Here is a 10,183-nt window from a genome sequence, read left to right on the forward strand (position 1 = left end):
GTGACAGTTTCGGAGGGTCAACGCTCACAGGGTTGCTGATAATTATTACCTAATACTAAAAGGAAAGATAAAAAAGAAAAAAAAGGAATAAAAATTCGTATTTTGACAGAGTAGCTGCTCCCAGGCGCGTTAGTTTGACTCCACCGAGGTGGAGAGAGAGGAGCCCATTTTTAACGTTTTTTTTCGACCGTTGAAATGACCGTTGTGCCCCTTCTCTCTCCGCTGGCGCCTGCCCCTTTTGTCCGCCCCCGGGTGCTCTCTCGCCCCATCCGGCGTTGTCTCTTCCACTTCTCTTCTTACGTATCCTCGCGTTGGAGGCGGAGAATTCGGTGCAGAAACTGCTCCGTTTCGATCGGTTGGGGTTTTCTGGGGTCTGGGGGAATCTTTTCTGGGTTTTAGATCGATTTAGTTCGTGGATTGGTTGTTTTTTCCGGGGATGTTTTGACCGTTGCTCGGTTCCCGTTAAACTTGTTTGATATTCTCTATTTGCCTTCCAGAAAGCGTCCATTTTGGGATATTTTTCTCTTTGTTTTGCTCGATTCCTCTCTCTATCTTTCGGGAAAGATTCGATTTTTTTCACATCAATTTCTTGCTATTGCGCCGGACTGCGGTTTGAATTATTGGAAGGATTGATCTTGTCTGTGAATGCTCTTCTGGAGGCTTGAATCCGATGCTGGAGAGCGATTGCAGAGAAATTTGACCGTTGCTTCAGATGGGGAACACATGCGTCGGGCCCAGCATCACAAAGACTGGATTTTTCCAATCGGTTTCTGCTACTCTCTGGCGTGCCCGATCGCCGGAGGATGTACTCCCAGATACCAACGGCGAGGAGGCCTCGGCAGCGCCAGCTCAAACAGCCACTGAGCCTCCGAATCCAATTAAGATCCATGGAGAAGAAGAAGAAGAAGAAAAAGAAACAAAGCCTGCTAAACCTCCTCCTCCTCAAGTCGAGGCAAAGCCGGCGAATGAGCCGCCCCCTCCGAAGTCAAAGAAGAAGCAGCCACACCATGTCAAGAGAGCCTCGAGTGCCGGTCTTCTGACGGATTCGGTGCTGAGGCGTAAAACGGAGAATTTGAAGGATGTTTACAGCATAGGAAGGAAGCTGGGGCAGGGGCAGTTCGGAACTACGTATCTCTGTGTGGAGAAGGCAACCGGGAAGGAGTACGCTTGCAAGTCTATTCTCAAGAGGAAATTGACGACAGACGATGATGTCGAGGATGTGAGAAGGGAAATTCAGATATTGCATCATTTGTCAGGCCACCCGAATGTTATCTCGATCAACGGTGCCTACGAAGATGCTGTGGCTGTTCATGTTGTCATGGAATTATGTGGTGGCGGCGAGCTATTTGATAGGATTATTCAGAAGGGGCATTACACGGAGAGAAAAGCAGCAGAGCTTGCGCGAGTGATTGTCGGTGTTGTCGAAGTTTGCCATTCATTGGGGGTCATGCATCGTGATCTCAAGCCTGAGAATTTTCTGTTTGTCAATCAGACAGAGGAGGCGCCTTTGAAGACCATCGACTTTGGATTGTCAATATTCTTTCAGCCAGGTAAATTTTTTTATCTTTCTCCTGTTAATTGTTTAATTACTTCATTATAACTGCGAACTGTAAAGTTTTGGGTGCACCTTTGCATATATAGGTCTTGTTTCTGAAACTATTGTCTGCCTGAGTGTTGCCTTAATTAAACCGAACAACATTCATGATGCGCATTCCTATGTTGTTTTCTAGTTACTTCAGACATTAATATTCTAGCACTAAAGAGATCTGGTTGAAGCATGACGACATGAAACCCAAAAATAATGGTGCTCAACTATTAAGAGAGTTTATAAAGGATAAACTCAGTGTCATAATGTTCATTTCATCGATTCTGGATCACAATTCTAAGGAGCTCCTTTGACTAGAGAGAACAGAAGAGCAGTGGAATAAGTTTATATGAAAATTATACCGAGTGATTAAGCATGTCTTCCTGGGGACTTGAACAATTGGTAGAGGAAGTGAAGGAAAGTTGAAGGATTTTCACTTTGCTGCCAGCTTTCCTGCTTTGTGTAAGTCATTTTGAAGGAATTTTCATGCATCATCTGGCCGTAGTTAGTGGCAAGAACAGAAGAATGGAAACGGTCTAATGAAGCATTGGATTAACTTAACCATTGCAATGTTATTATATACCCATAGAAAACAGAAGAGCATTCTACTTCTTTATCAAGGCATGTAAGTCTTGCCTTTCGGATCTATTAAAATCCTTCAGTTGTTGTGAATTATCATATGATCTTCTGATTACTCTCACTATTACTATGAAGAATAAGGCCTCATGTTTTTTGTACGCTGACATAAAGAGTACTGGGTTTCAGAATGAAATTATCCATCCAAAATCATAGTGTTCAATTGTTGTGGAAAAGTAGTTATGGGACTCAATGATATAGCCTCTGCTATGAGTTTTAGTACCATGCTAGTGAAAATTTGGGAAAATTTTTGTAAAAAAATCTAGATGGTGGGAAACTATTTACATATTGATGAGGTTTGTATGAAAATTTTGTTTGAAATCAAGGGTGGACATTTTGTAAATGTATATCAAAAAGAAGAAAAATGATAAGAATAATACAGAAAAATCAACATCAGTTATCCTTACAATGGAGCTGATAAACAAATTTCTGCTTCAACATCAATTGTGGTATATCAACTCAGATCTGTGTTGGGACCATTGTACATACTCTAGCAAATCCTTGCATAAACCTCCTGGACATTTGCACAGTCCAGGTGATCACGTTCACAAGAAGCTGGACATTTTCTTTTTTGGTTTCTGGTGTGACCCATGCCTAGGGAAATGTTATGATGGCCATAAATTCAGACAGTTGGTGTAAATGCTGCCTTGCACTGCTTTATTGATGTATGAGAAGAAAAAGATTGGATGACCATATAAGACGGTTTACTTGATGGTTTCGCCATGTTAGCTTCAGGACGGGGTTTGTCTGGTGACTGCATGTTCATGTATTTATCTTTTATATGCACATATTAATGCATTTTTAAACAGATTTCAATTGCTTAAGTACTTGTGATTTTCCTTTTCTAAATCTTTATAGTGATACCGTATTTATGTTTCTGTGGACACAAATTGAAATAAGTTCTTTTGTTTTTAGACGTACCACAACTATCTTGATGTCATAACACATAAGTTTTCATTAAATTTTTCATTAAGTTATTAAATTATTTCAGTGCAAATCTTATTAGCAACCTCGAAGTTTTTCCTTGATTTAGCCTAGTTCTGTGAGTTTCACATATTATTTACTTATTTATATTGTAATATTTTTCTATATCTGATTATTCACCGAGTTTCTTCTAATATTTCAGGAGAAATATTCACTGATGTTGTTGGGAGCCCTTATTATGTTGCACCTGAAGTCCTGAAAAAGCGATATGGTCCAGAGGCAGATGTCTGGAGTGCTGGAGTAATAATCTACATCCTTCTTAGTGGTGTCCCTCCATTTTGGGCTGGTAAGCCCTTTGGTCTTCCTTAAGCATGTAATCTTATGTATGCATGATGACCTTTGCAATAAATTACTGTGTTTTTGATTTTTTTTATTTTTTTTTTGCATCACTCAGAAACTGAGCAAGGTATATTTGAAGAGGTTTTACATGGCAAACTTGACTTTCACTCAGAACCATGGCCTAGCATCTCAGAGAGTGCTAAAGATCTTGTAAGGAGAATGCTCATTAGAGATCCCAAAAAGCGGTTGACTGCCCATGAAGTTCTGTGTGAGTTCTCAATCTAGTATTATCTTTGCCTTGAAATCTTCACTGTGGTTTGAAACTCTTGCAAATCTGTTTCTGGGAGAAAATATTCACAATTTAATAATATTCATTTGAGTAGCTTATTTAAGAAGAACAATGAATCATATATATTAATGTAGCAAGAAAGCATCACATGGTTCAAACAGGGTAAAAAAATCAGGATGTGAACTAAATAATAAGCTTAAACTTGGACTTCTGATAATGCAGCACCACCTACAAATGGTCAGTTTGGTCTGTTATATTGTACAATTTCTGTTAAAATTTTGGTACAATTGTCAATGGAAGTTGGAAAGCTAAAGTGAAAGTGGATTTTGTCTCTCAGAGGAAAAATATGATAGCTCAGGTTAGATTCATGTTACAAAGTTTGTGAACTAAGTTGATTCAAAATATCATTTGCTTTCCTTGCAGGCCATCCTTGGGTTCAGGTTGATGGTGTCGCTCCTGACAAGCCTCTGGATTCTGCGGTTCTATCTCGCTTGAAGCAATTCTCTGCAATGAACAAGCTCAAAAAGATGGCTATCAGAGTAAGTGCTTGAGTTTTGAAAGCTTCTATTTGTGCAATTCTAGGAAGCTTTTTGGTAAATGAAGGATAATTATATCTATTGAAAACAGTGATTTATATGTCACCAACGAGGAATATTGCATGGGCCTTTGTCAGATATCTGAGTATGTGATACACAGAATGGGAAACTTCGTTTTAATATTGGCTCTTATGATTGCACGTGTTGTCATGAATGTATTGAACCATAATTTCAAGTAAAACATTTCTGGAACACTTTCTTTTAGTTGATCGATACTCCTTTAGACTTTCAACTGAATTTCTTTTACTATTGCCCACAGGAAATTGGTGAACCATGATAATTTTTGAAAGTCGTAGTCTCCTAGGTACATTGGAACAGGGTGAAGCCCCAGTAATCACTCCCTCGCGAGTATTTCTAGCTGGTAATTTATTGTGGGTGGGCTCCTTCCCTTCCTATCGAAACAGAAAGATAAAAGGACCTAAAAACATTTTAGTTTTTGATGTTCCATGTTTCTCATTCTAGGGCAGTGGCCGCTCTTCTATTGACACCTATTTGTACACAATCTGCTGTAGTCATGTACTCATTTCTACCTTCCCCTTCTTCCACATTTTCATCCAGAGTCGCACTTTTCTCTCAACCCACATTTTCTCTCCATTTTTTCCTTATTTTGGTACAGTTATCATGTTCTGTGCCTCTTTTCCACTTTCAGTCATTCCTTCCTCATCTTATCACTGCACCCACCTTTCTTTCAAGAAGGTAAGGTTTTAGACAGAGTAAGGTTGGGCAATGCTGGTGCCAGCTAACAGGGGCGATGGAGGTTGTTGTGTTCAAAACTTGACATGCTTAGGCACCTTCATAATTGCTATGACAATCTGTGCATGTATTTTTGCGTGCTTGAATTTTGTGTTGCTTATTAGTATCTTCATCAAACTGTCAAAGTTATTAATTTTCTTCATTTATTTGTTTTAAAGTGTCATAAAAGCTGGTTGGCTCTGCAAAGATGCCAATAGTTTGAATCAGTCAGCTCGGCCCCTATACTAAAATATGTGGGTAAACTTGTTGATTCATACTCAACGTCCCTAAGTTGGGTGTACTAAGTCCTGATATCTACCTAACTTGCCTGGTAGATATATTTGACATAGTATTTCAATTTTCAGATTATAACTTGTTTCCACCTTCCTACCTTGTAAGTGACATTCAATCAAGGACATCTCTGTTGTATTACTTATTTTCTTTAAAAAAAAATTGGCAATACAAATCCTGGAAAAGAATACTGATAATCATAGATGGACCTACTTGCGGTGATCTTAATAGAAGTGTTAAAATTTCCCTGCAATATAACAATGCAAATTTATAGATTCTCCAATGACAACAGTGCCTCACACTCCTATAAGTATTCTACTGGTGGTGCAACATGTACTTGACGCATTTAATTGCAGATGTTGCAAACCCTCCTAGTAGTTATATAGCTTGCTTTTTGTTCGTTCTAGTAATTATATCGACCGACCGTGTATGTAAAAAAATTGAAGTGTTCTGTTTCCTTTCCATTGTGAGTATACCATTTTTAATGGCTCACACATATCTTTTAAATCTAGCTTTGTTGACCCCCTTCTTTTCGTATCACATTAAACATATAGATTCTGTTGCTTCATTCAGTGAGTGCACCTCATAAGTTTTAATAATTCTTAGTGCGTGCAGTCTGCTATAATTGTCATCTCAGATTGCACTCTTTTTACTTATTTATGTTTATTTATTTTATAGGTTATTGCTGAAAGCCTCTCTGAGGATGAAATTGCTGGCCTCAAGGAGCTGTTTAAGATGATAGACACAGATAATAGTGGACAGATCACTTTTGAAGAACTCAAGGCTGGATTGGAAAGAGCGGGTGCTAACCTTAAAGAGTCAGAAATTTCTGCACTTATGCAGGCAGTAAGTGTCATTTTAATTAATTTGCATTAGAGCTGTTATGTATTTGGTAGTTTATGTTTATTTCTCTGGTGCAGTGAAAAGTAACCAACAATAGCTCGAAAGTTCGTATTTCATATAACTAATCTTTCTGAAGAAGGGTGCATGGAAAAGAAAAAGGATAGTGGGATTGTCTGGATGTTTCTATCTAAATTTTTATAGTTACCTAGCATCCATCCTTGGAATGTGTGTTAAGAATTCTTGCTATCCATAAAGACTGGATTCTCTTATTTCTGTTCTTTTGCCTCTGTTTTATATCCTTTGGAGTCTATTCTACTCCTTTTCTTTCCAAGCATGGTTGATGCTTGAAGGAAGGTAGTGGGGTCAGTGAAGCTACTCCATCCATGTAATGTTAGTGTTGAGACAAAAGAATAAATAGCATATGGTTATGATGAAAGTAGATAGTGATTGAAGGAAGACTTGACCAGCTACCTGAAACTCATTCCCAAGCTTAAACAGAAGATGTTTAATATATTTTGGCTGCCGAGGAAGATGAATGGCTGGAAATATAGGTTGTTCTAAACTCACCTATATGGTCTGCTTTCATCAAAGCTCTAGAATGAATTATAAATTCTTGGAGTCTCAAGAAGCAAAATACTATTCTACAATGTTAAGGTCAGCATGAATCCTCATGGAAATAATAGATGTTTATAATATGCTATTAACTACTAAAGATGACTAGCTTTTACAATTGATCTGCACCTGATTTCTGGTGTTGAAGTATGTTTTGAAAGTTGAAGTATATAAGTACCCTAGATTATATTCAGTTAGATACATGTGTGTATTTTGATGGATTCAACTAGCACAAGCATATTGAACCATACTTCCAACTTTAACCACAAATAGACATTAACATAGGGAATACAACTTTACTCAAAAGATTGTTTGTTTAAGCCTTAATACACTGCATATGTATTCTATCGTCTTGGTTAGTGCACAATATTGGTGAAGTGATGAAAAAAAGGGTAGCTCAGTGCACAAGGCTCTTGCCATTGCGGGGTCTGAAGATAATCAAAAGTACGCAGCCTTACCCCTGCATGCGGAGAGGTTTCCGTGTTTTGAACTTGTGACCTTCAGAGCCTTACCATTGCGCAAAGGCTCACTCTCAATTGATAATAAATGATGGAAGATAGGCGTTGACATCCAAGATACTGGGATTGAATTGCTAAAAACGATACCTGGCATTGAACATACCAAAACGATACCTGGCATTGAACATACCAAGGTATGGTAATTCTTAGCTACCCAGCCATGGTTTCATATTGGTAAAAAACCCCAATTTTAGGTAAGCTCTTCTAATTTTTGGTGGAGAATGAATTTTATTTGTTTTTTTTTTCATCTCTATGTAGTCATTTCTCATTCTCTAGAAGCTCATTACCTCTGAGAGAGTGCAGTAGTATCTAAGCATAATATTCTACTCTTGCCATCTTCAATAATTTCTCTCTTATGCAAATTGTAGGCTGATGTTGATAACAGTGGTACCATTGACTATGGCGAGTTTGTTGCTGCCACTTTACATCTAAACAAGATAGAGAGGGAGGATCACTTATTCGCTGCCTTCTCATATTTTGACAAAGATGGGAGTGGTTACATAACTCAAGATGAGCTACAGCAGGCTTGCGAAGAGTTTGGTATAGAAGATGTCCGACTAGAAGAAATGATCAGAGAAGTGGATCAAGACAATGTAAATCGTTAACTCTGACATCTGTTTTAATTGAAATTTTTATCTATATAAAGTGAAAAAAAGTGCTCATTTTTAAAATGTTTCATTTTTTTGCAGGATGGACGCATAGATTATAATGAATTTGTTGCAATGATGCAAAAAGGAAATGCTGGCTTTGGCAAGAAAGGATTGCAAAATAGTTTCAGTATTGGTTTTAGGGAGGCTTTGAGGCTTGGTTAACTAGTTAGCGAGAAGGTTTTGTTCTTTTTCTTTAATCATTATTTATAGAATCGTTATAGGTTTGAATTACATTCCAGCCGTAAAGATCCAGGATGCCCTTAGAATTGAGAAGTATGCCGGACTTACCTGCTGTGTATGCTGAATATGACTATTTTTTCGGGGGGAGAATTTGAATCTGAAAAATGAGTAGCGATGCATGATGTTTCTCTTGTTGTATAGATGGTTTTTTTTGGGTCAGCTCTAGCTGTTCTTTCTGGGCTACCTTTAGCATGAAGTCTGTTATCATTTTGTTATTGTTTTTATTTCTTGGGACAGCTGCTTACAGGTTGTGTTCACTTATATTTTTGGGCAGACGAGTTCTCGTGTGACTTTTGTAATTTTCTTATTTGTGATATGCTACAGAATTACCAATGAAATTCCAATATTCAAGGAGCATGGATTAGAGTGACAGTTGATTCATGCTGCATGTTGTTAGTAACTTTTTGGCTGCATATTTATATGAATTTAGGATTGAAACTTGAGCTATTTGAGAAGTATACTTCTCAGAAAAATTCAGCACTCATTGAAGTGACAAGCATGGCTAAAACACTCAGACATATAGTCATCAAAAAGATGTAATTATTATCTTCCATATTTCAGAATATTACTTAGAATGCAAATCTTCATAGTTTATGCAGTTTGGTTTCTATTTCTTATTGTTGTGTGATTCTGCAATGCATTAGGTGTTTCTTCTGCCAAAAATAGAAAAAGGAAGAAAAATACCTTCTTGAAACATGTATGTTGACTGCATGGTTACAATTTTCCTCCACAGGTCCAGATATAAATGCTGAAGGAGGGCCAATAGAACTCGATGCATATTTAGGTATACCTGATTTCTTTAGGATCTTGCTATTAGAGTAAGTTCCTTAGGCATTGATGGCAGATATGATGCTGCTCATGCTATATAAAATAATGACTTCTTTGGGTGTTGACTTTTCCTGCCTTCTTCTCCATTCTTGAGAATCCAAACAAGAATAATATTGTATTATTAGTGCAATCCCTTTGGCACAAAAATGTTCCCTGGGCACACTAATGTTCCTCACATATTTTACCTGAAAATGTCACGAGATGTAACCATGTTTCAAGTTCTTCTTTCTAAGTTACTTCTCTCTCTCTCTCTCTCTCTCTTTCTTTTTCTTTTTTTTGTGCTAAAGGGGGTGGATTCATACCTGACGAGTATGAATGCACCCAATAAAGTCAGAAAACAAAATGCCCCGAAGTGCTCAGGGCACTTCATCGTTTCCAGCTCACAGGGTACCTCCGAAGTGACTGGTCATATAAGCAGCCACCCAATCCGCAGCCCCATTGGCTTCTCGAAAGATATGCTTGGCCTGAAAAGCCCCTCCCTTCTCTCTTTGGGTCAGTGTTTCCAAATGTAGTCTTCATACCACAAAATGGTTTTATTTCATAGACCAATTCCATAGTTAATATGAAATCCATTTTCCAAGCTAACATGGAAATACTTTTTGTGAAATCAATTCCAAAATAAGCAGGAATACATTTCAAGCATCCAAGTAAATCCTTCAAATATGACAGAAAAATCATTCCGAGGATCTGCTGATTTAAAAGAAAGACCCAGGGATTACCAAGTAGGGGCAGATTGAAAAAGAATTATTCAGAAGCTATTTATAGGCGACCATTGTTGATATTTTTCATACGTGACAATGGTATTGTTATTATTATTCCGACCCTTGATCTTCACAGCCTCCTATAATTATTGGTTTTAAAATGCCATTAATGTGGAGTTGTTGCTTCCTCACTACACGAGTTGCAAGGTTCCCTTGTGCAGGAATGTGCATACATGCAGATTTACACAAACATGCTTGCACATGCAGTACACAAATATGCACGCATACACTATCTTCTCAAAATTCATGATGTCTCAAAATTCATGGTTCTGATCATGAGTTTTGAAGATCTTGGCTTGGAGCTCAGCTGGAATATCAGAATGTATGGGACAAGCTATG

At 37.9% G+C, this 10,183-nt stretch overlaps 1 protein-coding gene across 1 annotated transcript; it reads left to right on the forward strand.

The window, feature by feature from the left end:
• Positions 1 to 11: 11 nt before the first annotated feature.
• Positions 12 to 8,655, forward strand: LOC103716834 (calcium-dependent protein kinase 10). Its single transcript, XM_008805010.6, has 7 exons — positions 12 to 1,550; positions 3,348 to 3,491; positions 3,600 to 3,752; positions 4,197 to 4,312; positions 6,071 to 6,238; positions 7,734 to 7,958; positions 8,055 to 8,655. Exons 1-7 carry the CDS (start codon positions 713 to 715, stop codon positions 8,175 to 8,177), a joined length of 1,767 nt encoding a protein of 588 aa, XP_008803232.2. The 5' UTR covers positions 12 to 712; the 3' UTR covers positions 8,178 to 8,655.
• Positions 8,656 to 10,183: the final 1,528 nt, after the last annotated feature.

Source organism: Phoenix dactylifera, chromosome 1 (genome assembly GCF_051530095.1).
Source record: "Phoenix dactylifera cultivar Ajwa chromosome 1, Ajwa_hap1_PhDact_Kaust_v1.1, whole genome shotgun sequence".
Lineage (NCBI taxonomy): Eukaryota > Viridiplantae > Streptophyta > Magnoliopsida > Arecales > Arecaceae > Phoenix > Phoenix dactylifera.